The 26,138-nt window shown below is 49.0% G+C and overlaps 1 protein-coding gene across 1 annotated transcript in view; it reads right to left on the reverse strand.

Annotated features, from left to right (window-relative positions):
* The window catches only part of LOC116991887 (110 kDa antigen-like), a 43,586-nt gene that overhangs the window by 4,034 nt on the left and 13,414 nt on the right, over window positions 1–26,138 (reverse strand). Inside the window, exons 3-7 of the mRNA XM_033050864.1 lie at window positions 17,624–17,809; window positions 11,166–11,261; window positions 4,073–4,168; window positions 2,547–2,624; window positions 1,810–1,916 (exon numbers count right to left, since the gene is read on the reverse strand). Of these exons, the coding sequence (XP_032906755.1) occupies window positions 1,810–1,916; window positions 2,547–2,624; window positions 4,073–4,168; window positions 11,166–11,261; window positions 17,624–17,809 (563 nt within the window). The remainder of the gene's footprint in view (window positions 1–1,809; window positions 1,917–2,546; window positions 2,625–4,072; window positions 4,169–11,165; window positions 11,262–17,623; window positions 17,810–26,138) is intronic.

A 26,138-nucleotide genomic window follows, 5' to 3' on the forward strand; every position in this document is an offset into this window, starting at 1 on the left:
GTAATTATCTTGTCCCAACCATAAACCAGGCGATTCTTTCCTGCAAAACTCGAGAATATCCTTCACTGATTACATATGGGAAAAACCTCTCCTTTCCAAACAGGCAAATCTTATCTGCGTAAAACATTGGCAATCCCGTATCACCAAACATTGTAAAATCAAACGGTGATTATCACCCCCAAACGATCCATCCGAAAATGTCAACTGATGCTGAGTGGAGATCGCCGGTGTGTCAATGAGTGAATATAAATGATATCTGGTGACGGTCAAACAACTGCAGAAGGCAAAGTACGTTAACTGGGGCTGGCCCATTAATGCTAATTGAGGATGGAGATTCAAGGAGAAGGGATGATGGGGTAACGGTGATAACTGGGTTTTGCTCACAGACCCTTCAACACTGAGGCCTGTGACTAGTGCTGTGCCTGAGGGATTGGTGCTGGGCCCATTGCTGTTCGTCATCTATATCAACGACTTGGAAGAGAATGTACAAGGCATGATGAGTAAGTTTGCAGATGACACTAAATATATGGTATCATAGACAGTGAAGATTGTTATCAAGAATGACAGTGGAATCTTCATCAGCTGGACCAGCGAGCTGAGGAAAGGCAGATGGAGTTTAATTCAGATAAGTGACAGGTGTTGGATATTGGGAAGTTAAACCAGGGCAGGACTTTGATGGTGAATGGTACAGGTCTGGGGAGTGTTGTACAGCAGAGCCCTAAGAGCTACCTCTAACTCTATCTTTAAAACATCCTGTGAATTGACCTCCACTGCCTTCTGAGGCAGAGAATTCCACAGATTCACAACTCAATGGGTGAAGAAGGTTTTTTTTCTAATCTCAGTCCTAAATGGCCTACCCCTTATTCTTAAACTGTGGCCCCTGGTTCTGGACTCCCCAAACATCAGGAACATTTTTCCTGCATCTAGCCTGTCCAATCCTTCAAGAATGTTGTATGTTTCTATAAGATCCCCTCTCATCCTTCTAAATTCCAGTGGATATAAGCCCAGTCGACCCATTCTTTCATCATATGTCAGGCCCGACATACCGGGAATTAACTTCGTGAACCTACGCTGCACTACCTCAATATGAAACATTGGTGAGGTTGCACTGGGAATATTGTGTTCTGTTTTGATCATCCTGCTATAGGAAGGATGTGATTCAGCTGGGAAAAATGCAGAGAAGCGTAATGAAGCTGTTACCCAGCGTCAATAGCCTGAGGTGTAGGGAGGGATTGGACAGACTAGATTCCTTGGAACGCAGCAGCAGGTTGTGGCTTGTTCTTATAGAAGTGTATAAAATCATGGGGGAATAGCTAGAGTGAATACACAGAGGCATTTTCCCAGGATAGGGGAAGCAAGAAATAGAGAGAATACATTTATGGTGAGAGGAGAAAGATTTAATAGCAACCTAAGGGGCAAATGTTTTCACACAGAGGATTGTGGGTATACGGAATGAGCTGCCAGAGAAGGTAGTTGAGGTTGATGCAATAACAGCATGTCAGAAACATATGGACAGTTAAAGCACATGGACAGGAAAGGTTTAGTGGCGTATGGGCCATCTTAGATATGACATCTTTGTCAGCATGGATGAGTTGGGCAGAAGTGCCTGATTCAGTGCCTATGAGTCGCTTGTTGAAGCAACATTTACCACAGTAGGAATGAGGTTGACTGTGAATGGTTAATCGGTACTAACTGGGGAGGAAAAGTCAATGTGAATAAAGGATGAACAAACACTGCTGGCCGGGCTGGCTGGGGGTCACATTAACAAGAGACACCAACATAAGAACAACTGCGGAGTGAAGCTCTCACCTCATGGAGATAGGCCTCCTTCTGTTCAGCCGTGTCCAGCTCACTCTGCCCAATGTACAACCCTTGGACTTGGTCGATCATCTTCTCACACTCCTCATCCCACCAGTCTGGAAGATCAAGAGAGGTCTTCAGTCACTCCGCTGTCTCAGCAAGGCCCACAGGTAACAGCATGGACAGTGTGGGGGAGGTGGGGACAAGATCACATCCCAGTCTACCCCGGCCCCTCTACTCCAGGAACATTCGATGCTTGTAGTGAACACTCACTGCCTCCCACCACCTCCCATGAGAAAGAAAAGATTTGTAAAATATGTTTTAAAGACATTAGTGCGGGTACATGAATGGGAAAGATTCAGGGGGTAATGGCCAGACAGAGGTAAATGGGGGCAGCTTGGATTGGGCATCGTGGTGGGCAGGGACAAGTTGGGCCAAAGGGCCTGTTTCTGTGCTGTGGGACTCCACGACTCACACTTGGACTACAAGTAACCCAAGCGAGTGGCGAGGAACAATCTCTCCCCTGACCCACTGACCCTACCCTGGTGCTATGCGCAGAAGGGCTGGAGGAAGGGGATCCCCCCCCCCCCCCCCCCCCCCCCCCGTGCTCCAGGAGACTTCTCCTGCAAACTCCAACCAATCTGATTATTCAGCAGACCATCAGCTGGCCTGATGTTTGGGCTCCGGGCTGAAAGGGAATCTGTGAACAGCTGTCCCGAAGGTTCCCGCGAGATCTCAGCAGGTACCTGAGCCAATGTGTGGTTTGCATTCAGCATCCGACGGCTTGTCTTCCCTGCCTTCTGCACTTGTCCCTCTGCCCGCATCTGGAAGGAGAGAAGAGCTGAGTGAGACCTGGAGCAGTGGGAATGGCCCTGGGCAGGTAATGAGACCTTCCTGTTTCATCCCAGTGCCTCCGGGACCAGGCTGGGTGATGGACTGATCAACAGATACGGAAAACCACTGAGATAGACTGTGGATGGTGAAAGGCTGAAGAACACAGAGTTCTGGAGTACTCAACAAGACAGGCAGCATCTGTGGAGGCTGAAATAGAACCAACGATTCAGGCAATTAAACTAGCCAAGATGTGCAAACATGCAGCTTCCTCCTGAGTGAGCAAAGGACTGGGGTAGAAATGGCGAGTTGTGCCGAGAGTGAACAGAAGAGAGAAGGGTAAATGAGGCATGGAAGTCAGAGAGTGAGACAGAGGATCAGGCATGTGTGAACCATCGAGTGCAGTGTAAGATACGGACATCCACAGAGACAGTATGTGGACAGAGGTACAGATATGGACCTGGGCATGGAACAGTGGGCATGTATACGACAATAAGATATAGGAGAGGAATTATACCATTCGGCCCATTGAGTTTGCTCTGCCATTCGATTGTGGCTGATCGATTTTCCCCTCTGAACCTCATTCTCTGCCTTCTGCCCGTAACCTTTGACATCCTTACAAATAAAGAGCCTGTCAAATCCCGCTTTAAAAATACCCAATGTCGGCCTCCACCGCCGTCTGTGAGAATGAAACCCACAGACTCACCACCTTCTGGCTAAAGACCTTCAGTCCCAGCTGCACACACTCCCCCAGTCATCCTGAAGCCACACACTCCCCCACCACCCCCTGATCTCAGACCACCGGCCTCCCCGTGCCCAGCACCCTGCGCTGGTGGTCAGCCCCGGCTGTAACCCTCAGTGACATCCCCCATCCACATCCCTGGTCCACACCCCAGCACAACACTGACCCAAACATCCCCAGTGACCACTGATCTCCCCCCACCCCTCTCACCCCTCTCCTCCACTCTCACCCCTCTCCCCTCCACTCTCACCCCTCTCCCCCCTCTCTCACCCCTCTCCCCCCTCTCTCACCCCTCTCCCCCCAACTCTCACCACTCTCCTCCATCTCCCCCTCCCCACTCTAACCCCACTCTCACCCTTCATCCCCACTCTCCCCTCTCCACCTCCCTACTCTCCTCTCCCCCTCTCCATTCCCTCAGCCACCAAATCCCAGGCATGACTCACACCCTGTGCTCTGGCTGCCAACCCACCTCACGCGGCCCCATGTCCCGCCATCAGACCCAGGGGCTTATGGTTCACGGTAAAAAGGGCATCAAACGTTCCAGAGATGGGGCCACTTTGGCAGAGAGGAGGGAGGAAGACCTGAGGCCGTCATTCACCCGCCCGCTGCACTGTGCGTCCAGCAGGTGAACAGGTGGACGAAAGGGTCCAGGGCACATAGTGAGAGATTGAATGTCCCCACTGACACAAGACCTGGTACCGGAGGATGTGTCTCCCGCTGGGACAGAGGACGGTTCCTGGGTGGCCTCTCCAGTGGCCGGTCCTCCCGTCTCTTCCTTTGTGTACGTCTCCGGGTCTGGAATAAAGGAATAGAGACGGTGGAAGTGGAAAACAGAAACAGGGCATCAGACTGGGACAGGGGTCTGGGGAATAGATGCCGGGTGTGTGGAGAAACTGGGCTTCAGACTGGGACAGGGGTCTGGGGAATAGCGGACCGGGGCTACTGAGTGAGGGACACTGCGGGTCAGTGGGAGATATCATGGTGTATCTCAGTCCACAGATGATCATCCCAGCCAAGTTATTGATACAGACTGTGACTCACTGGGGCCCAAGCACTGAGCCCTCTTGTACCCACACGTCATTGCTGCCAACCTGAGAATGATCTGCTTATTCCCACCTGTTGCTCTCTGTCCAAAAGCCAATTCTCAATCCATGTCAGTGTGTGAACAATTCCATGTTGACCAGCCTCTTGTGCAGGGATTTATTACAAACCTAGAGGTCTCTGGAATGTGAAAGGAAACCGGAGCATCTGGTGAAAGCCACGTGGTCACGGGGAGAACGTGCAAACTCCACACAGACAGCAGCTGAGCTCAGCATGGACCCTGGTTCGCTGGCTCTGTGAGGCAGCAGCTCTACCCGCTGCGCCACTGTGCCACTTACTAAATGCCGTGTGAAACTACACAACATGCACTGGTTCCCCTCCTGTTCCACTGGTCATGTCGTCAGAGACCTGCAGTGTCTGACAAACGTGAAACTCCTGTCCCGGCCCACACTGGCCCTGCACAGTACAAGGATTATTGCCACGGTATTGTGTTACTCCAGTACAGCCCCACATGCCCGGCACCACTGATGTAGACAAGCACATTGTAACCGCGATCACATGTTATTCCATTCACTCTCCCACACGCCCATTCACTCACTTACCCACCACCCGGCAACATCACAAACTGACAGAGAACCCGGCCGTTTAGATGGGAAAGTTGGAATCAGAAGTGGGTCAGTATCAATAGAACGTGGGAACGAGGGAAAGTATTTCCCTGCAATATTAATGGGAACATAGGGACAGGACATGTGTATTAGTGGGAGCACAGGGACGGGGAGGGGGGTGAGAGGATGGTGTCGGGGGGTGAGGGGTGGGGATGGGACGGGCCAGCAGTTTGTGTTGACTGGGCAGCTACACAGGGCAATTATGCTGTGGCTCTGTTGCCTCAGGGTGAGTCAGGATCTCACTCCATACTCGGGTCCCTGCGGGATCACTGATCCTGAGGGTCGGGGAGGGCAGACCGTCTGAAACTGTTCAATCTTCAATCTCACAGTCTTCGTGCAGCCCTCACTCATCCAACTCACCCCAATCTCCCCTCTGCCCCCTCTCTGCCCCATCTGTCCCTCATTCAGAGCATTGAGTATAGAAGTTGGGATGTAATGTTAAAATTGTACAAGGCATTGGTGAGGCCAATTCTGGAGTATGGTGTACAATTTTGGTCGCCTAATTTTAGGAAGGATGTCAACAAAATAGAGAGAGTACAGAGGAGATTTACTAGAATGTTGCCTGGGTTTCAGCAACTAAGTTACAGAGAAAGGTTGAACAAGTTAGGGCTTTATTCTTTGGAGCGCAGAAGGTTAAGGGGGGACTTGATAGAGGTTTTTAAAATGATGAGAGGGATAGACAGAGTTGACGTGGAAAAGCTTTTCCCACTGAGAGTAGGGAAGATTCAAACAAGGGGACATGACTTGAGAATTAAGGGACTGAAGTTTAGGGGTAACATGAGGGGGAACTTCTTTACGCAGAGAGTGGTAGCTGTGTGGAATGAGCTTCCAGTGAAGGTGGTGGAGGCAGGTTCGTTTTTATCATTTAAAAATAAATTGGATAGTTATATGGATGGGAAAGGAATGGAGGGTTATGGTCTGAGCGCAGGTATATGGGACTAGGGGAGACTATGTGTTCGGCACGGACTAGAGGGGTCGAGATGGCCTGTTTCCGTGCTGTAATTGTTATATGGTTATTATATGGTTATTCCACCAATGCCCCACCATCACTACCCCACACACCAACCAAGTCACCGTTATCCAGGTCCCACGCCCACTCCCTCATCACTCTCTCTCCCTTCCTGCTCTCACTCCCCCTCCTCACTCTCACTCCCTACCCACTCTCACTCCCCTTCCCCGCACTCACCCCCTGAAATCTCATTCCCTCCCTGCCCTCATTCTGCCCCCCAGCTTTTACTCTCTCTCAACCTGCCCCCCCCCCAACTCACCCCACTCTCACTCAACCCCTTCCTCCCCACCTCTCGCCTTACACATAAGTTATCTGGTTCCTGATTCCACTACCCTGGTAAAGGATTGTACATTCACCCCATTAATTGGAACATACCCCTCTAAACCTGTCCTATCCATGTCCCTGTTTAATTGCTTCTTAGACGTTGTGATAGTCCCTGCCTCAACTACCTCCTCCAGCAGCTTGTTCCTAACACCCACCACCCTTTGTGTGGAAAAGATCCCTCTCTGGTTCCTATAAAATCTTTCTCCCTTCACCTGAGACCCATGTCCCCTGGTTTTGGGTTCCCCCACTTTGAGCAAGAGACTGTGTCCAGCCTACTTAACATCTCCCTATAGCCCAGACCCTTGAGTCCAGGCAAATCTTCTTTGCACCCTTTCCAGCTTGACAACATCTTACCTATAACATGGTGCACAAATCTGAACAGAATACACTAAATGCAGCCTCGTCAACTTCTTGTACAACTGCAACATGATTTACCAACTTCATAAATAAATACTCTGACTGATGAAGGCCAATGTGCCAAAATACTTTTTGACCACTCCATCTACCTGTGACGTTACCTTCATTGAACCATGTACCTGCTCTCCAAGATGCCTCTGCTCTTCCCAGAGATCTACCATTCACTGTCTAGGTCCTGCCCATGTTAGACTTCCCAAAATGCCACGCCTCATTTTTCTCTGTATTAAATTCCATCAACCATTCCTCAGCCCATCTAGCCAACCGATCAAGATCCTGCTGCAATTTTTGACAACAATCTTCACTATCTACAATACCATCCACTTTTGCATCGTTTGCAATGTTGCTAATCTTGCCATGTACATTCTCATCCAAATTATTGATATAGATGACAAACAGTAATGGGCCCAGCATCGAACCCTTATATTAGGACCTTCAGCACCTCTTCGACCGTAATACTGACTGTTCTCGAGACACTTCCATTGACTGCTCCACGTTCCTCAATCTTCCTATTGCTCGCTATTTTAAAACAGGAGAAATACTAATTGATGACCTTGCCCATCTCCTGTGGCTCCACACTGAGTTGACTGTTTTGATTCCTGGTGGGCCGCACTCTCTTCTGGTTACCCATTTCCCCTTAGTTTAGTCTAGTTTATTATTGTCAAATGTTCCGGGGTACAGTGAAAAGCTTTTGTTAGTGTCCTATCCAGTCACAAGTCGCAGGACTCCAGTCTGAAAAACAACCATCCTTCCATGAAGCCAATTCCGTATCCAGTCAGCTAGCTCTCACTTGATCCCATGTGATCTAATCTTCCAGAGCAGCTTACAATGCAGAACATTATCAAAGCGTTCCTGAAGTCTAAATAAACAACATCTACAGCCATAGCTACGTATGTCACCCGTTTGGTTCCTTCTTCAAATATCAATCAATTTAGTAAGACTCGACCTCCCACGTACAAAACCATGCCGACTATCCCTAATTAGCCCCTGTTTATCAAAATGCATATATATCTTATGTCTCAGAATCCTCTCTTACCTCCAACAGATGACCTAACTTACCTCGCACAGATTATATACGCACTGGTCTATAATTCCCAGGCTTTTCCAGGGTCTAATGATTCAAATATCTCAGCTAGGGATCCCACAATTTCTTCTCTATTGGAGTGAAATTAAGTGGAATTCATTGTCACAGTCGGTTGTGGAGGGAAAGTCATTGAGTATTTGTAAAGCGGAGATTGACAGCTTCTTGATTAGTTAGGGTGTCAAAGGTTATGGGGAGAAGGAGGGGGAATGGTGTTGTGAGGAAAAGATAGGCCAGCCATGATTGAATGGTGGAATAGACCTGATGGGCCGAATGGCCTAATTCTGCTCATGACTTATGAACTTGTCTCATTTCCTACACTGTCCACAGGCATGGGACGTGTATCCACCTTCATTTGTCATAGGATGTTCAAGACATCCTTGACCGTAATACAGACTGTCCTCAAGACATCAACATTACCGGTCCCAGGTCCTCCATGTCTTTCTAAATGATAAAAACAGAAGAGAAATACTCCTGGAGGACCTTGTCCATCTCCTGTGGTTCCACGCATAGTTTACCACTTTGGTTTCTGAGGGGCCTTATTATCTCTATAGTTGAGCCGGACTCTCTCTCAAAGTACGTACGTATAAAATATTTTTGGATTCTCTGACCCCTTTCAACCTTCTGCCCCGTGGGTCACAAACAGTGAGGTTAAGCAACAACACATCATCCAAAATAATTCTCAACACACGTGACCCACATGAATGTGTTCTCAGTCCATAAATAAATTCCCTATACAATGACGACTGTGGGGCCAAATTCTGCACTAACTCCATCCACAGGTTTGCAGATGATAGCAAGGTGGTGGATGGATGGATCATGAACAATGGTGGGATGGAACGTATGAAGAAGATAAAGAGCTTAATAAAATGGTGTCACGACAACAAGCTGTCCATCGATGTCAGCAGTTTGAGGGAGCTAGTTACCGACATCACGAAGGGTGGCGGAGTATATGCCTCAATCAGCATCAATGGTGCTGAAGTGGAAATGTGTTAGAGCAGGGTAAAACAGGGCCAGGAGATAGCTCTGGCCAATAGCATTAAGGACATCCCCAAGATATGTTATAAATAGATAAATGGGGAAAAGGGTAACTAGAGAGAGAGTGGAACCCCTCAGGAATCAAAGCGGTCAACTCTGTGTAGAGCCACAGGAGATGGGCAAGGTCGTCAACGAGTATTTCCTCCTCTGTATTTACCGAGGAGAAAGACAGGAGGATGGAGGAACTTGGAGCAGTCAATGGAAGTGTCTTGAGACCAGTCAGTGTTATGGTCCAAGTGATGCTGAAGGTACTATCGTGTATGAAGATAGACAAATCTCCAGGGCCTGATCAGATATATCCGAGGAAATTGTGGGAAACCAGAGAGGAAATTGCGGCAGCCCTGGTTAATAATTACGGTTAGTCTTTAAATACAGGAGAGGTGCCGGAAGACTGGATGGTGGCATATGTTGTGACTAAAAAGGTCGATGAGGGCAGAGCTATAGATGTTGTATGAATGGAATTCAATAAAGCATTCGACAAGTATCCTCATGGTAGGCTGCTCTGGAAGGTTAGATGGAATGCGATCCAAGGAGAGATAGCTGAATGGATAGAAAATTGACTTCATGGAATGAAGCAGAGGGTGATGGTGGAAGGTTGCTTCTTGGACTGGACGCCTGTGACTAGTGGTGTGTCTCAGGGTTTGGTGCGGGGCCCGTTACTGTTTGTTATCAAAATCCATGATTTTGATCAGAACATACATGGCAAGATAAGCAAGTTTGCAGATGATACAAAAGTGGATGGTTTTACTGATAGTAAAGATGGTTGTGAAAAATTGCAGCAGGATATTGATCGATTGGGCAGATGGGCTGAGGTTGGAGGAATTTAATACAGAAATGTGAGATATTGAATTTTGGGAAGTCTAACACGAGCAGGACCTACACAGTGAATGGTAGTGCTCTAAGGCAGTGATTCCCAACCTGGGGCCATATGGCCCATGGCAAATCTCAGAGGGGCCACAGAAAAAAATGGGGATTTAGGGAGCCACAGGTTCAATGAAGGGGGCCACTTTTTTCCGCTAATAATGTCAGGGGGGGGGGGGGCCCAGAAAAATTAAAGAGCCCAAGGGGGCCATGAACAAACAAATGTTGAGAACCACTGCCCTAGGGAGTGTTGTGGAGCAGTGGGATATGGGAGTGTAGGTGTACAGTTCCCTGAAGGTGGGGTTGCAGGTAAATTGGGTGGTCAAAAAGGCTTTTAGCACATTGGCCTTTATCAGCCAGCGTATCGAGTATATACGTTGGGAGGTCATGTTGCAGTTGTTTAAAACGTTGGTGAGGCCACAATTAGAGTATTGTGTTCAGTTCTGAACACCGTGTTATAGGAAAGATGTTGTCAAGCTGGAAAAGGTAGAGAGAAGTTTTACAACGATGTTGCCAGGGCTGGAGAGTCTGAGCTCTTGGCAGAGGTTTAGTAGGCTGGAATTCTATTATTTGGAGCACAGGAGATCATGTATGAGATCATGAGAGGAATTGATCGGGTAGATTCAGTCTCTTGCCCAAAGTAGGTGAATTGAGGACCAGAGAACATAGGTTTAAGGTGACAGGGAAAAGATTTAATAGGAATCTGAGGGGTATCTTTTTCGCACAATGGGTGGTGGATGTATGCAACAAGCTGCCAGAGGAGGAAATTGTGGCAGGGACCATCCCAACCTTTAAGAAACAGTTAGATAGGTACATGGATAGGACAGGTTTGGAGGGATATGGACCAAATGCTGGCAGGTGGGGCTAGCGTGGCTGGAACATGTTGGCCGGTGTGGGCGTGTTGTTTCCACACTGTATCACTCTATGTCCCCATGACAGGGTTAATGAGGACAAGTGAAACATAGAAACATAGAAAATAGGTGCAGGAGTAGGCCATTCGGCTCTTCGAGCCTGCACCGCCATTCAATATGACCATGGCTGATCATCCAACTCAGTATCCTGTTCATGCTTTCTCTCCATACCACCGGATTCCTTTAGCCACAAGGGCCACATCTAACTCCCTCTTAAATATAGCCAATGAACTGGCCTCAACTACCTTCTGTGGTAGAGCATTCCAGAGATTCACCACTCTCTGTGTGAAAAATGTTTTCCTCATCTCGGTCCTAAAAGATTTCCCCCTTATCCTTAAACTTTGACCACTTGTTCTGGACTTCCCCAACATCGGGAACAATCTTCCAGCATCTAGCCTGTCAAACCCCTTAAGAATTTTGTAAGAAAATGTGTGAGAGGGTTTGGTACCTGAGGATGTGTCTCCCACTGGGACTGAAGCCGGTTCCTGGACGGATTCTCCAGACGATGATCCCTGGGTCTGTTCCACTGTGGACATCTGGGGATCTGGAATAAAGCAACAGAGACACGGGAGTGTGGCAACACTACAACAGGTCATCAGACAGTCAGTGGAGTTTGGGAATTGGAGGACTGGCTCTGTGGAGAGAGCAGCATCATCCAGTCTCCTTTCACCCACTCTCCTTCTGAAATGTCTGTCACTCCACGTCACTCCCCTCAGTCCTAGTCGGGGTGAATTTCAGGGACTGGCCACAGTCACAGATTATAGAGCACGGAAACAGGCCCTTCATCCCAACTCATCCATGATGTCACATCTCAGCTAGTTCCATTTGTCCACCTATTGGCCCAAGTTCCTCTAAACCTTTCATGTCCATGTACATGTCAAAATGGCTTGTAAATGTTATTATACCTGCCTCAACTATCTGCTCTGAAAAATGTAGTGGGTCAGACAGCATCTGTGGAAAAAAGGATGGGTGTAATTTCGGTTCGCTCCTGCTCTCCAAAGATGCTGTCTGACCCGCTGAGTTACTCCAGCTTTTTGTGTCCATCTCCAGAGAAAACAATCCAGGGTTGTCCAATCTCTCCTTAACGCTAATGCCCTCTAATGCAGGCAGATTCTCTGGAGAAAGACGCAAAAAGCAGGAGTAACTCAGTGAGGCAGAAGAAATGGTCAAGCAAATGTTGAATGATTCATTGTTAGCTGGGGGAGGGGTGGGGGGAAATGATGACAAGGCACAATATCAGGTTGGTGGTGGGACTAGGGTATCCCTCTGTATACTGTAGCGAGTCATTTAACTTACACTTGAATGCAATATATATGCTTTAAATTGGATTGGAGCGTTTTTGAAAGGAGGGAGGCTGAGCGATCACTGATCACTGGCCTTCGGCATACCCGGTGAGGGAATGGAGCAACCGAGTGGGGAGAGGGTGTGGAAAAAGGGTGTCCCCCTTCCCAGGGTAGGGACGTTTAGAGATTTAATGGATTCAAATCATGTTTTAGTGCATTGTAGAAGTATGATTTCAATGTGTTTTGTACGAAGTATTTTTAAGAGGTAACTTTTTAAGGGGTAAATTTATCCACACAAAGGGTGATGGGTGTATGGAACAAGCTGCCAGAGGAGGTAGTTGAGGCGGGGACCATCCCAACATTTAGGAAAAAGTTAGACTGATACATGGATAGGACAGGTTTGGAGGTATGGACCAAAAGCAGGTAGCGTAGCTGGGACATGTTGGCGGGTGTCGGCAAGTTGCGCCGAAGGACCTGTTTTCACACTGTATCACTCTATGACTACATTATGCCTCCACATTGCATGAATGCTTCAAAATCAAGTGATCGAGTTTTATTGCCATATACTCAAGCATAGAAACATAGAAAATAGGTGCAGGAATAGGCCATCGGCCCTTCGAGCCAGCACTGCCATTCAATATGACCATGGCTATTCATTTAAAATCAGTACCTCTTTCCTGTTTTTTCCCCATATCCCTTGATGTCGTTAGCTCCTAGAACTAAATATAACTCTCTCTTGAAAACATCCAGTGAATTGGCCTGCACTGCCTTCTGTGGCAGAGAATTCCACAGATTCACAACTCTCTGCGTGAAGAAAGTTTGTCCTCATCTCAGTCCTGACTGCCCCCCCCCCCCTTTTTCTTAAACTGTGACCCATTGTTCTGAACTCCCACAACATCGGGATCATTTTTCCTGCAGTTACAGTAAGTGAAAATCTAGCAGGCAAGCAGGATGCTTTCTCCAATCACCCCCATTTGAAGTCCACTATCTTCCACCGTTTCTACCCAGTGCTTGGTACTTACTTCCAGCAGCCACTGGTTGTCCTCCTGGATGCACCGAGCCACAGCCTGATCCATGCCGGTCATCTGGGCGAATTTGGCACAGAGACTCTCACGGCAGCGGCGCAACACTTGCAACGCCTTGCACTGAGGTTGCTCCATGGCCGGAGCTGCAGTGAACGACTCGCCAGCCCGGCAAGCACTCGCCGTCCCCGCTCCCCATCCGCATGTGTCCCCGCCGCTGCGACTGCTTCCAACACCCGCGGCCCATGCAGTTGATATGAGTTTTGAATTTTTCGTTGATCACAGAATTTCTCACAACAGAGCGAGAGAAATTTGTGATCAGCGTGCAAATTTGGCGAAATGCGTGATTCTCACGCTTAATGCATGGGAGTTGGCAGCCCTGACTCTATCCCCTCTCTCTCTCCCCCCTCTCTCTCTCTTCCCTTCTCTCTCTCTCTCACGTCTCTCTTCCCCTCTCTCTCTCTCCTCCTCTCTTCCTCCCATTTCTCCCTCCCACCTCACTCGCCCCCTTGCTCTCTCTCCCCTATCTCTTTCTCCTCTGTCTCTATCTCCTCTTTCTCTTTGCCCCCCATCTCTCTCTCTTTCCCCCTTCTCTCTTTCTCCCTCTCCCTCCTCCCCCTCTTTCCCTCATCCCCCTCTCTCTTTTACCATCCCTCCTTCTTCCCCCTCTCCCATTCTCTCCTCCCTCTCCACCGCCTCTCTCTCTCTTCCCTCTTTCTCTCCCCCATACCTCTCTCCCCCCCTCTCTCCCCCTCTCCTTCTCTCACACCCTCTCTCTCTCCACTCTGTCTCCATGTCTCCTTCCCCCCTCACTCCCCCTCTGCCTCTTCTCTCACTCCTCTCACACCCTCTCTCTTTCCCCTCTGTCTCCATGTCTCCTTCCCCCTCTCTCCCCCTCTCCCTCTTCTCTCACTCCTCTCACACCCTCTCTCTCTCCCCCGTCTCCATGTCTCCTTCCCCTCTCTCTTCACCTCCCTTTGAGAGTGTGTCCCTTCGGCACGGAGACTCTCGCGGCGCTTCCGACGGCCCGGGACTCTCGCACTGTCCAGACTCGTCAGCCCCGCAAACACTCGCCAGTCCCGGCTCCCCGCATCTGTTCCCACCGCTGCTTCTGCTTCCAACCCTCCCTCAGCCCGGCCCTCCAACACCCGCGGACCATGCAGTTTATTCGAGTTTTGAAATTTTCGTTAATCACCAAATTTTTCACCACCGAGCGTGAGACATTTTGATCAGCGTGAGGGCGTGAGAGTTTGCCTGAGGGCGTGATTCTCACGCTCAAAGCGTGAGAGTTGGCAGCTCTGTATTCAGGAGGTGTTTTCTCTGGGTTGTTGAGGCTAAGTATGGATCAGACAGAAGTATATAAAATTATGCAGCAATGATAGGGTAGCCATTTAGAACTTTTCCCCCAGGGTGGAAATGTCAAAGATTAGAAGGCACAGCTTTAAGATACAAGGTGCAAAGTTTAACAGATGTGGGGGGCAAGTCATTTACACAGAGTGGTGGGGGCCTGGAACGTGCTGCCAGAAGTGGTGGTGGAGGCTGATACGATAGTGGATATTACGTTTTTTGGTTGGGAATGTTTGTATGCAGGAAAGGTAGGGATATGGATCACGTGCAGGCAGAGGTTTAAATTGGCATCATGTTCGGCACGGACTTTGTGGGGCGATGGGCCTGTTCCTGTAATGTCCTGTTTAGTTAAGTTTGGAGATACAGCGTGGAAACAAGGCCCTTCAGCCCACCCAGTCCGCACTGACCAGCGATCCCCGCACACTAGCACTAAACTACACACTATACTACACACCGGGGACAATTTACAATCATACCAAGCCAATTAACCGACAAACCTTTACGTCTTTGGATTGTGGGAGGAAACCGAAGCACCCAGAGAAAACCCACGCAGGTCACGGGGAGAACGTACAAACTCGTACAGACAGCACCCATAGTCAGGATCAAACCCGGGTCCCTGGCGCTGTAAGCCAGCAACTCTGTGGCTGCACCACCATGCTGCCTTTTTCTATGTTCCATGTTACCCACCACTGATACCTGAGCTTGCAGACCCTGCTGGGTCACGAGTTAAACCCGGACCACAGTCTCCAGTCCCTGCTCCCTGGGGTTCCAGAGTTGGGTCCAACGGTGGATCTGGAAGAAGAGAGTGGAGGAGGAGGGACAGGCAGGGTAAAATAGTAAATACACATTGAACAGCTGATCAGGAGGGAAGTCGGCTGCAGAGACCAAGAGTCACCAGTCCGTGCATGGATCCTGACTAAATCCATCCTTTTCCCGACTTACTCACACCCCTCGCCCAATCCGCACACACGCTCACTCGCTTCACCATTCAGCCCCCGCACCCGAGTGTCAGTCAGTCACCAAAATACATTCTCCACAAGCTCTCTACTGACTTTCCCCCCTCCTCCCGCAATCTCCAGTCACCCATTCACTCCTTAGGGCAGCACAAGGGGCAGCAGTAGAGTTGCTGCCTCACTGCGCCAGAGACCCGAGTTAGACTCTGACTACAGCTGCTGTCTGTGCGGAGTTTGCACGTTCTCCATGTGACCGCATGGGTTTTACCCGGCTGCTCCGGTGTCCTCTCACACTCCAAAGGCGTTTACGTTTGTAGGTTAATTGGTTTTGGTATAAATTGTAATTGTCCCCAGTGTACAGGATAGTGCAAGTGTACGGGGATCACTGGTCAGCGCGGAATCAGGGTCCGGAAGGACAAAGGGCCTGTTCCCGTGCTATACCTGCCCTTCTCTTCCAATATACTCACATTTCTACTTGCCCTCCTCCCCTCTCCACACTGTCCCACATGCACCCTCCCCTGGAGTCCGCTCCCACCAATGGATTCCTGACACATCTCCCCAGACTCCCTCTTGCCACCTCCACCCCAATACCAGACCTCCCTCTCCCCCTCCACACTCCCCAGCACCAACCTTCCAGAACTCCCACTCCCCCCTCCCCCACTTCAGACATCCGCCTCCCTCTCCCCAATTCCCCACTGCCACCTCCCCTCACTCCAGCCATCCGCCTCGCCTTTTCCCAGCCTCCCTCCATCCCCCAATTCCAAGCCTCGTTCCACAAACCCCTACTCCCCTTCTGATCCATCTCCACTACTCCACACCTCCTCCCCCCCTCCTCCCCGGTTTATTACATCCCCTCCCCCCCAACTGCACACCCCGTCCAGTCCATTATGGACACCCTCCCCCAACCCTCACCCCCTCCCCCACACTCCCCCAGTCCAGACCCCCTCCTCCCCTCTCTCTGCAGATTTCCTCACCCCACACCCCAGCCTCTCTCCTCCATCTCCTCGATGCCAGTATTCCTCAAGTCACCCTCCCCTGCCCTTTCCCCGCCAGCACCGACGGTTGGGGTCAGAAAAATCATCTCTCCATCAATACCTGAGCTTGTATCTGGGTCTGGGACGGTGGATCCTCTCAGGGTTCAGCTGTTGTTTCCTGGGGTTCAGCTGTTGTTTCCTGGGGTTCGACTATTTCCTGGGGTTCAGCTGTTTCCTGGGCTTCCTCAGTTAGAACGGAGGCTGGATCTGTAATAAAGTGTGGACAGACAGTGGGTGTAGTGTGGAAATAATCCAGCATCTCTGCGGGATGGGAGCAGAGGGAAGTGCACGGCCGACACCAGTCTCTGGTGACACCAACGGTCCAGCCCTCTCCTGCACCGTGTATCCTGACACCCACAGTACATCCCACTCCACAGTGGAGTGACCCTTACTGCCTCCCAGCTCCTCCATCCCACACACAACCACCCCCCTCCCCACGCCCCGTGCCTCTCCCCAAATCTCCCCCTACCTTCTCCCCAGATCCCCTCCACCCCAGCCTCTCTCCTCACCTATATTCCTCCAGTCACCCTACCCTGACCTTTCACCCTCCTGCGCGGATGTTTGGGTTAAAAAAATGATTCCACCATTGATAGCTGAGCTTGTGTCTGGTTCTGTGCCAGCGGGGGGAGGGGACGGCTCGGTACCGGGGGTGGGGTGGGGGGGGGGGGAGGGGGGAGGGAATATACAGCTTTGGTTGGGGTTCAAGGGAGCTGTTGCTTTCTGGAGGAGGGGATGAGAAGACTCAGTCATGGGTTAGGGGTGCATAGGTCAGCTGGGGTCGTTTGGGGGGGGGGGGTGTAGGGGCGGCTCGGTCCCAGAGGGGAGAGCGAGGGACACTGGGGGTCAGTGAGCGATATCAGAGCGTATCTCAGTCCACGGACGATCATGCCACCCCTCCCCCCACTACACATCCCTCCCCCACTCCACACCCCTCCCACCCACTCCACACCATCTCATCCACTCACCCCCTCCACCCACTGCACACCCCTCCCCCCACTCCACACCCCTCCCCCCACTCCACACCCCTCCCCCCACTCCACACCCCTCTGCACACCCCTCCCCCACTCCACACACCCTCCCCCCACTCCACACACCCTCCCGTCCATTACAGACCCCCTCCTCCCCTCTCTCTCCCGATTTCCTCACCACACACCCCAGCCTCTCTCCTCCATCTCCTCGATGCCAATATTCCTCAAGTCACCCTCCCCTGCCCTTTCCCCGCCAAAGCCGACGTTTGGGGTCAGACAAATCATCTCTCCATCAATACCTGAGTTTGTATCTGGTTCTGGGACGGTGGACACATCCTCCCGGGGTTCAGCTGTTGTTTCCTGGAGTTCAGCTGTTGTTTCCTGGGGTTCGGCTGTTTCCTGGGGTTCAGCTGTTTTCTGGGGTTCAGCTGTTTCCTGGGGTTGAGCTGTTTTCTGGGCTTCCTCAGTTGGTACGGAGGCTGGATCTGTAATAAAGTGTGGACAGACAGTGGGTGTAATGTGGAAATAATCCAGCATCTCAGCGGGATGGGAGCAGAGGGAAGTGCACGGCCGACACCAGTCTCTGGTGACACCTACGGTCCAGCCCTCTCCTGCACCGTGTATCCTGACACCCCCAGTACATCCCTGCTCCCCACTCCCTCTGCTCCTCACCCACATCATTCCCGTCGTCACTCAATACTCTCCGTCCATCTCTCCGCCCCCATTCCCCTCCGCTCGCCCCTCTCTGCCCTCTCACCTCCTCCTCGACCCTGCCTCTCCCTCACCCACCCTTTCCCTCTCTCTCACCCACGTACCTCTCCCACCCCCTCTGTCCCACTCCACCCTCTCCCTGCTTCCCCTCACCCTCCGGCTCGCTCGGTCTCGGCAAGGGGAGGTCCCTGGCGGGGGGGCGGGGGTGGAATCCATGGGGGGGGGATAGGGGACGGCTCAGGTTGGGGTTCGAGGGATGGTCTTACTCCCGAGAGGGGGGGGAGATGAAGACTCGGTCGTGGTGGAGGGGTTGTAGGTCAGTTTGGGTCCCTTGAGGGGGGGGGGTATAGATGATATCTCTATCCCAGGGAGGGGGTCCCAGGCTCGGTCCCAGGAGGCACAGTAACTGCGGGTCAGTGTGAGATATCACGGTGTACCTCAGTCCACAGATGATCGTCCCAGCCAAGTTATTGATACAGACTGTAACTCACCGGGGCCCAAGCACTGAGCCATCATGCACCCACACGTCACTGCTGCCAACCTGAGAATGATCTGCTTATTTCCTGATTCCTGCACAGGAATCAGGAAATGATCTGCTTATTCCCACCTGTGTACCCACCATGTCAGTGTGTGAACAATTCCATGTGCTCTGACCTTGTTGACCAGCCTCTTGTGCAGGAACGTACTAAATGCTTTCTGAAAATCCTCCGCAGCCCAGCCACTGGTTCCCTCATCTGTTCTACTGAACGTGTCCTCAATGTGTTCCAGGGGCAACAGTGTCTTTGCTCAATCCTCAGATTATTTCACCACATGTCTGTTACTCCAGTAATACCCTACTGATCCAGCACGCTCGGTACAATGGTGGTGCCAGCCTTTCAAGAGTCTCGGACCGTATTCCTTTAACACTCTTACACATCACACAACGGAATCATCCATTTCCACTGAACCTGACTGGTTTAATGTGAAGGACACAACGTGATGGAGTAACTTAGTGGGTCGGGCAGTAGTTCTGGGGAACATAAATAGGTGACGTTTAAGGACAACCCCAAGAGATGTTATTAATAGATAATGGGGAAAAGGGTAACTAGAGAGAGAGTGGGACCCCTCAGGAATCAAAGCGGTCAACTCTGTGTTGAGCCACAGGAGATGGGCAAGGTCGTCAACGAGTATTTCTCCTCTGTATTTACCGAGGAGAAAGACAGGAGGATGGAGGAACTTGGAACAGTCAATGGAAGTGTCTTGAGACCAGTCAGTGTTATGGTCCAAGTGATGCTGAAGGTACTATCGTGTATGAAGATAGACAAATCTCCAAGGCCTGATCAGATATAACCGAGGAAATTGTGGGAAACCAGAGAGGAAATTGCGTCAGCCCTGGTTAATATTTACGATAGTCTTTAAATACAGGAGAGGTGCCGGAAGACTGGATGGTGGCAAATGTTGTGACTAAAAAGGTCGATGAAGGCAGAGCTATAGATGTTGTATGAATGGAATTCAGTAAAGCATTCGACAAGTATCCTCATGGTAGGCTGCTCTGGAAGGTTAGATGCAATGGGATCCAAGGAGAGATAGCTGAATGGATAGAAAATTGGCTTAATAGAAGGAAGCAGAGGGTGATGAATTTAGAAGATTGAGGGGGGATCTTATAGAAACTTACAACATTCTTAAGGGGTTGGACAGGCTAGATGCAGGAAGATTGTTCCTGAAGTTGGGGAGGTCCAGAACAAGGGGTCACAGTTTAAGGATAAGGGGGAAATCTTTTAGGACCGAGATGAGAAAAACATTTTTCACACAGAGAGTGGTGAATCTCTGGAAGTTTACTTCGGAGTCACGTGAGTGACTACGCGAAGACCCCGCCAGCACGTATGCGCGTATTTGCGTCTCACGCAGTGCAACAGCGGCGGGCGGGGGAACGAGCTCTCCCACAATTGAGTTTAAAACGGGAACGCCAGGTAAGTAAAACTTATTCTGAGGTCGTTATCATCAAATGCCCTGTGTTATAGAGCACAAATGGACAAGGGGAGAAAATCAAAGAAGGTCGCACCCCGTCCAAATGTGATGGCCCAGGAGGGGGCAGTGTGGGGCGAACGGCGGCACCTGGACCGCACTCGCTGCGGTCCACAGTCACCGACGCAATTTCTGCTGAGCCAAGCCCAACGCCGCAAGCTGCTCAGCTCGAACCACCGCAGCGGGTTGGAGGCAAGATAAAGCAGGAGTGGGTCCGGCCGGTAGAGTCCGATGAGTCCGGTCAGGAAGACGTGCTGCCCGAGAGCGGCAAAGGTGACCGTTTGTCCCGCATGGAGCGGTTGATGGAGCAGATGCTCCAGCGGGACTTGCTCCGGGAGATGGTGCAAGCCCGCCGTGGGAGTGCATACACACCCACAACAGTGCAATACTGGGGGAGCGTTGGTGGCCAGGGCTGGGCTGGACAAGAAGAGGGGTCCGTGGCTGAAGACAACAGCAGTGTGCTAGGGGTGCAGGAACAGGAAGAGCTGCTGGGAGTGGTCAACCGCTACGCGGTAACACCACGAGCGGGACAGCCGTTGCAATCAAAATTGGCGGCCAGTATTGACTACATGTCCTTCAACCCACTACAAGAACAGGTAGTAAATGAGGCGTTGGACAGATACACGCCTCCGGAGAACTGCATCTCACTCAGTGTACTGGCCGTTAACAGCCAAATCTGGGGGTACTTTGGGTTGGGCATAAGAACCCAGGAGGTGAAGCTCCAGAAAATCCTGCAGCTCCTGACGTCAGCTATCACTTCTTATGCTCATTCGGTGGATGGGGTCGAAATGACCGACAACCAGCAGGACACTCTGGCTCTACTGTGCAACACACAGTATGAGATAAACAGCCTGCGGAAGGATGCCATCAGACCTGCCCTCAATCCCAAATGTGCAGGGTTGTGCAAATCTGCGACCTCACAACCACACATCTTGCTATTTGGGAAGGACCTGTCGAAACAGGTTAAAGATCTGGATGAGGAGTCGAAAGCGCTTGGACTCATGAGGGCAGGCCTAGGAACGAGCGGACCCCTTGGAAGTTGCGTCAACCCCACACAGCAACACCTCGACCGACGAAGAAACAGAAACCCAGGAAATGAACACTCTACCGGTAACCATGGAGGTAGGTGGGTCTGGTTCCTTCCAGAACATAAAAGGTGCAGGGCCTGTACTAACAGGGGGAAGGGTACACCTGTTTTGGAAGCATGGAGGACTATCACTCTTGATCATTATATACTACAAAGTATTCAGGGACACAAAATTGAAATCATCCAAAAATGTATGCCACCAGTTCAACATGTACCCCACAGGGAGTTTACACTCTCACAAAAAGAAAAAATACGAGGGACAGGCAGAACTGGTGAGCTTACATACAAAAGGAGTCATAGAAAAAACAGAACATGACTCTTTGGAATTTGTATCAAATATCTTCACAAAAACCAAGAAAGATGGTGGATGTCGCATCATATAACCATCTAATATAACCATATAACAATTACACTAATAACAGCTACACTAGTCCCACCTGACTGCATTTGTCCCATATAACCATATAACAATTAAAGCACGGAAACAGGCCATCTCGACCCTTCTAGTCCGTGCCGAACACGTATTCTCCCCTAGTCCCATATACCTGCGCTCAGACCATAACCCTCCATTCCTTTCCCGTCCATATAACTATCCAATTTATTTTTAAATGATAAAAACGAACCTGCCTCCACCACCTTCACTGGAAGCTCATACCACACAGCTACCACTCTCTGAGTAAAGAAGTTCCCCCTCATGTTACCCCTAAACTTCAGTCCCTTAATTCTCAAGTCATGTCCCCTTGTTTGAAACTTCCCTACTCTCAGTGGGAAAAGCTTATCCACGTCAACTCTGTCTATCCCTCTCATCATTTTAAAAGACCTCTATCAAGTCCCCCCTTAACCTTCTGCGCTCCAAAGAATAAAGCCCTAACTTGTTCAACCTTTCTCTGTAACTTAGTTGCTGAAACCCAGGCAACATTCTAGTAAATCTCCTCTGTACTCTCTCTATTTTGTTGACATCCTTCCTATAATTAGGCGACCAAAATTGTACACCATACTCCAGAATTGGCCTCACCAATGCCTTGTACAATTTTAACATTACATCCCAACTTCTATACTCAATGCTCTGATTTATAAAGGCCAGCACACCAAAAGCTTTCTTTACCACCCTATCTACATGAGATTCCACTTTCAGGGAACTGTGCACAGTTATTTCCAGACCCCTCTGTTCACCTACATTCTTCAATTCCCTACCATTTACCATGTACGTCCTATTTTGATTTGTCCTGCCAAGATGTAGCACCTCACACTTATCAGCATTAAACTCCATCTGCCATCTTTCAGCCCACTCTTCCAACTGGCATAAATCTCTCTGTAGACTTTGAAACTCTACTTCATTACCCGCAACCCCACCTATCTTAGTATCATCTGCATACTTACTAATCCAATTTACCACACCATCGTCCAGATCATTGATGTACATGACAAACAACAGTGGACCCAACACAGATCCCTGTGGCACCCCACTCGTCACTGGCCTCCAACCTGACAACCAACCATCCACCATTACTCTCTGGCATCTCCCATTCAGCCGCTGTTGAATCCATCTTGCTACTCCACCATTAATACCCAACCATTGAACCTTCTTAACCAACCTTCCATGAGGAACCTTGTCAAAGGCCTTACTGAAGTCCATATACACAACATCCACTGCTTTACCCTCATCAATTTCCCGAGTAACATCTTCAAAAAATTCAAGAAGATTAGTTAAACATGACCTTCCAGGCACAAATCCATGTTGACTGTTCCTAATCAGACCCTGTTTATCCAGATGCTTATATATATTATCTCTAAGTATTCTTTCCATTAATTTGCCCACCACTGACGTCAAACTAACAGGTCTATAATTGCTAGGTTTACTCTTAGACCCCTTTTTAAACAATGGAACAACATGCGCAGTACGCCAATCCTCCGGCACTATTCCCGTTTCTAATGACATTTGACATATTTCTGCCATAGCCCCTGCTATTTCTACACTAACTTCCCTCAATGTCCTAGGGAATATCCTGTCCGGACCTGGAGACTTATCCACTTTTATATTTCTCAAAAGTGTCAGTACTTCCTCTTCTTTGATCCTCACAGTTTCCATAGCTACTCTACTTGTTTCCCTTACCTCACATAATTCAATATCCTTCTCCTTGGTGAATACCGAAGAAAAGAAACTGTTCAATATCTCCCCCATCTCTTTTGGCTCTGCAGATAGTTGGCCACTCTGACTCTCTAATGGACTAATTTTATCCCTCGTTATCCTTTTGCTATTAATATAGCGGTAGAAACCCTTCGGATTTACTTTTACCTTACTTGCCAAAGCAACCTCATATCTTCTTTTAGCTTTTCTAATTTATTTCTTAAGATTCTTTTTACATTCTTTATACTCCTCATGCACCTCATTTGCTCCATGCTGCCTATAACTATTGTAGATCTCCCTCTTTTCCCGAACCAAGTGTCCAATTTCCCTTAAAAACCATGGCTCTTTACAATTTTTACGATTTCCTTTCAACCGAACAGGGACATAAAGATTCTGTACTCTTAAAATTTCACCTTTAAATGTACTCCATTTCTCTTCCACATCTTTCCCATAAAACAAACTGTCCCAATTTACTCCTTTTAAATCCTTTCGCATCTCCTCAAAGTTAGCCTTTCTCCAATCAAAAATCTCAACCCTAGGTCCAGTTTTGTCCCTCTCCATAATTATATTGAAACTAATGGTATTGTGATCACTGGACCCGAACAGTTCCCCAACGCATACCTCTGCCACCTGACCCATCTCATTTCCTAACAGGAGGTCCAGTACCGCCCCTTCTCTAGTAGGTACTTCTATGTATTGTTGCAAAAAACTATCCTGCACACATTTTACAAACTCCAACCCATCCAGCCCATTTACAGAATGTGTTTCCCAGACTATGTGTGGAAAATTTAAATCTCCCACAATCACTACCTTGTGCTTACTACTAATATCTGCAATCTCCTTACATATTTGCTCTTCCAATTCTCGCTCCCCATTTGGCGGTCTATAATACACCCCTATAAGTGTTGCTACCCCTTTCCCATTTCTCAGTTCCACCCAAATAGCCTCCCTAGACGAGCCCTCTAATCTATCCTGCCAAAGCACTGCTGTAATATCTTCCCTGATAAGCAATGCAACACCTCCACCTCTTGCCCCTCCAATTCTATCACACCTGAAGCAACGAAATCCTGGAATATTTAGTTTCCAATCACAGCCCTCGTGCAACCATGTTTCACTGATCGCCACAACATCATACTTACAGGTATCAATCCAGGCTCTAAGTTCATCCACTTTTCTTACAATGCTCCTAGCATTAAAATATACACATTTAAGAAACCCACCCTCTCTTATTCTCTGATTATTTTCTTTTTCTTCTCTCTCCCCTACATTTTGGGTCAGAGTGCTACCATTCTATGCCCCCTGCTTCACACACTGACTGCTAGCTTTCCCAATTTGAGTCCCTCCCCCCAACCATACTAGTTTAAAGTCTCCCCAGTAGCCTTTGCAAATCTCCCCGCCAGGATATTGGTCCCCCTTGAGTTCAAGTGCAACCCGTCCTTTCTGTACAGGTCGCACCTTCCTCAAAAGAGGTCCCAATGATCCAAACACTTGAATCCATACCCACTGCACCAGTCCCTCATCCACGCATTTATTCTCCACCTCGCTCCATTCCTACTCTCACTGTCGCGTGGCACAGGCAGTAATCCTGAGATTGTTACCTTTCCAGTCCTTCTCCTTAACTGTCTATCTAACTCCCTAAATTCTTCTTTCAGGACCTCTTCTCTTTTTTTACCTATGTCGTTGGTACCTATATGCACCACAACCTCAGGCTCCTCTCCCTCCCATTTCAGGATTTCTTGGACACGTTCAAACACATCCCTGACCCTGGCACCAGGGAGGCAAACTACCATCCGGGACTCCTGTCTGCGTCCACAGAATCATCATTGACTTGACGACACTGAATACTTTTGTAAGGTATATACATTTCAAAATGGAAACATTTGTTACTGCCAAACAATTGATTTCCAGAGGATACTTCATGGCATGCATCGATTTAAAAGATGCATACTATTCAGTACCCATTGATAAGGATCATCGTAGATACCTAAAGTTTAACTGGATGGGGCAAATTTGTGTTTATTGTTGTTATTATTGTATGATTGTATGTATGACTGCAGGCACGAAATTTCGTTCAGACCGTAAGGTCTGAATGACAATAAAGGCATTCAATTCAATTCAATTCAACTATGGCCGTTTAAAGCGTTGCCTAATGACCTAATATCAGCCCCAAGACTATTTACCAAGATATTAAAACCGGCCTTGGCAATATTAAGGAAAAAAAAACATATTGTCATGGCATATCTTGATGATATTTTGATAGTGGGCAAAACCCTGGAATTAGCTAAATCAGCAGTATTAGCTACCAAACATTTGTTTGAAACTCTGGGCTTTGTTATACATCCAGATAAATCTAAGTTGACGCCATCCAGAACTATAGACTATCTGGGATTCACAATTAACTTAGTCCACATGTCTGTAACGTTGCCAAAAGAAAAAGCAGCAGAATTGGTGCAAGTCTGCAACAAATTGTTGGTCACCAATCAACCAACTATTCGACAAGTGGCAAGAGTTATTGGGAAATTAGTAGCAGCATTTCCAGCTACTCAGCTTGGACCTTTACATTACCAAAACTTACTAAGAGCAAAGGTGCAAGCGCTAAAACAACATGCAGGTCATTTTGATCGACCCATGAAATTACCAACTAAAGTAATTTCAGAGTTACAATGGTGGAAAGTAAACATTTGGCATAGTTCCAGCCCCATCATTATCAGTAACCCAGCAATCACGATACAAACGGATGCCAGTGCTCAAGGCTGGGGAGCAACTAACACTATATCTAGAACTGGTGGAAGTTGGAATATACAAGAATCATCACTTCTACAGACACTGGGTATAAATTATTTAGAAATGTTGTGTGCGTTTTATGGGCTAAAAGCTTACTGTT

This window comes from Amblyraja radiata, chromosome 35 (genome assembly GCF_010909765.2).
Source record: "Amblyraja radiata isolate CabotCenter1 chromosome 35, sAmbRad1.1.pri, whole genome shotgun sequence".
In the NCBI taxonomy this organism is placed as follows: domain Eukaryota; kingdom Metazoa; phylum Chordata; class Chondrichthyes; order Rajiformes; family Rajidae; genus Amblyraja; species Amblyraja radiata.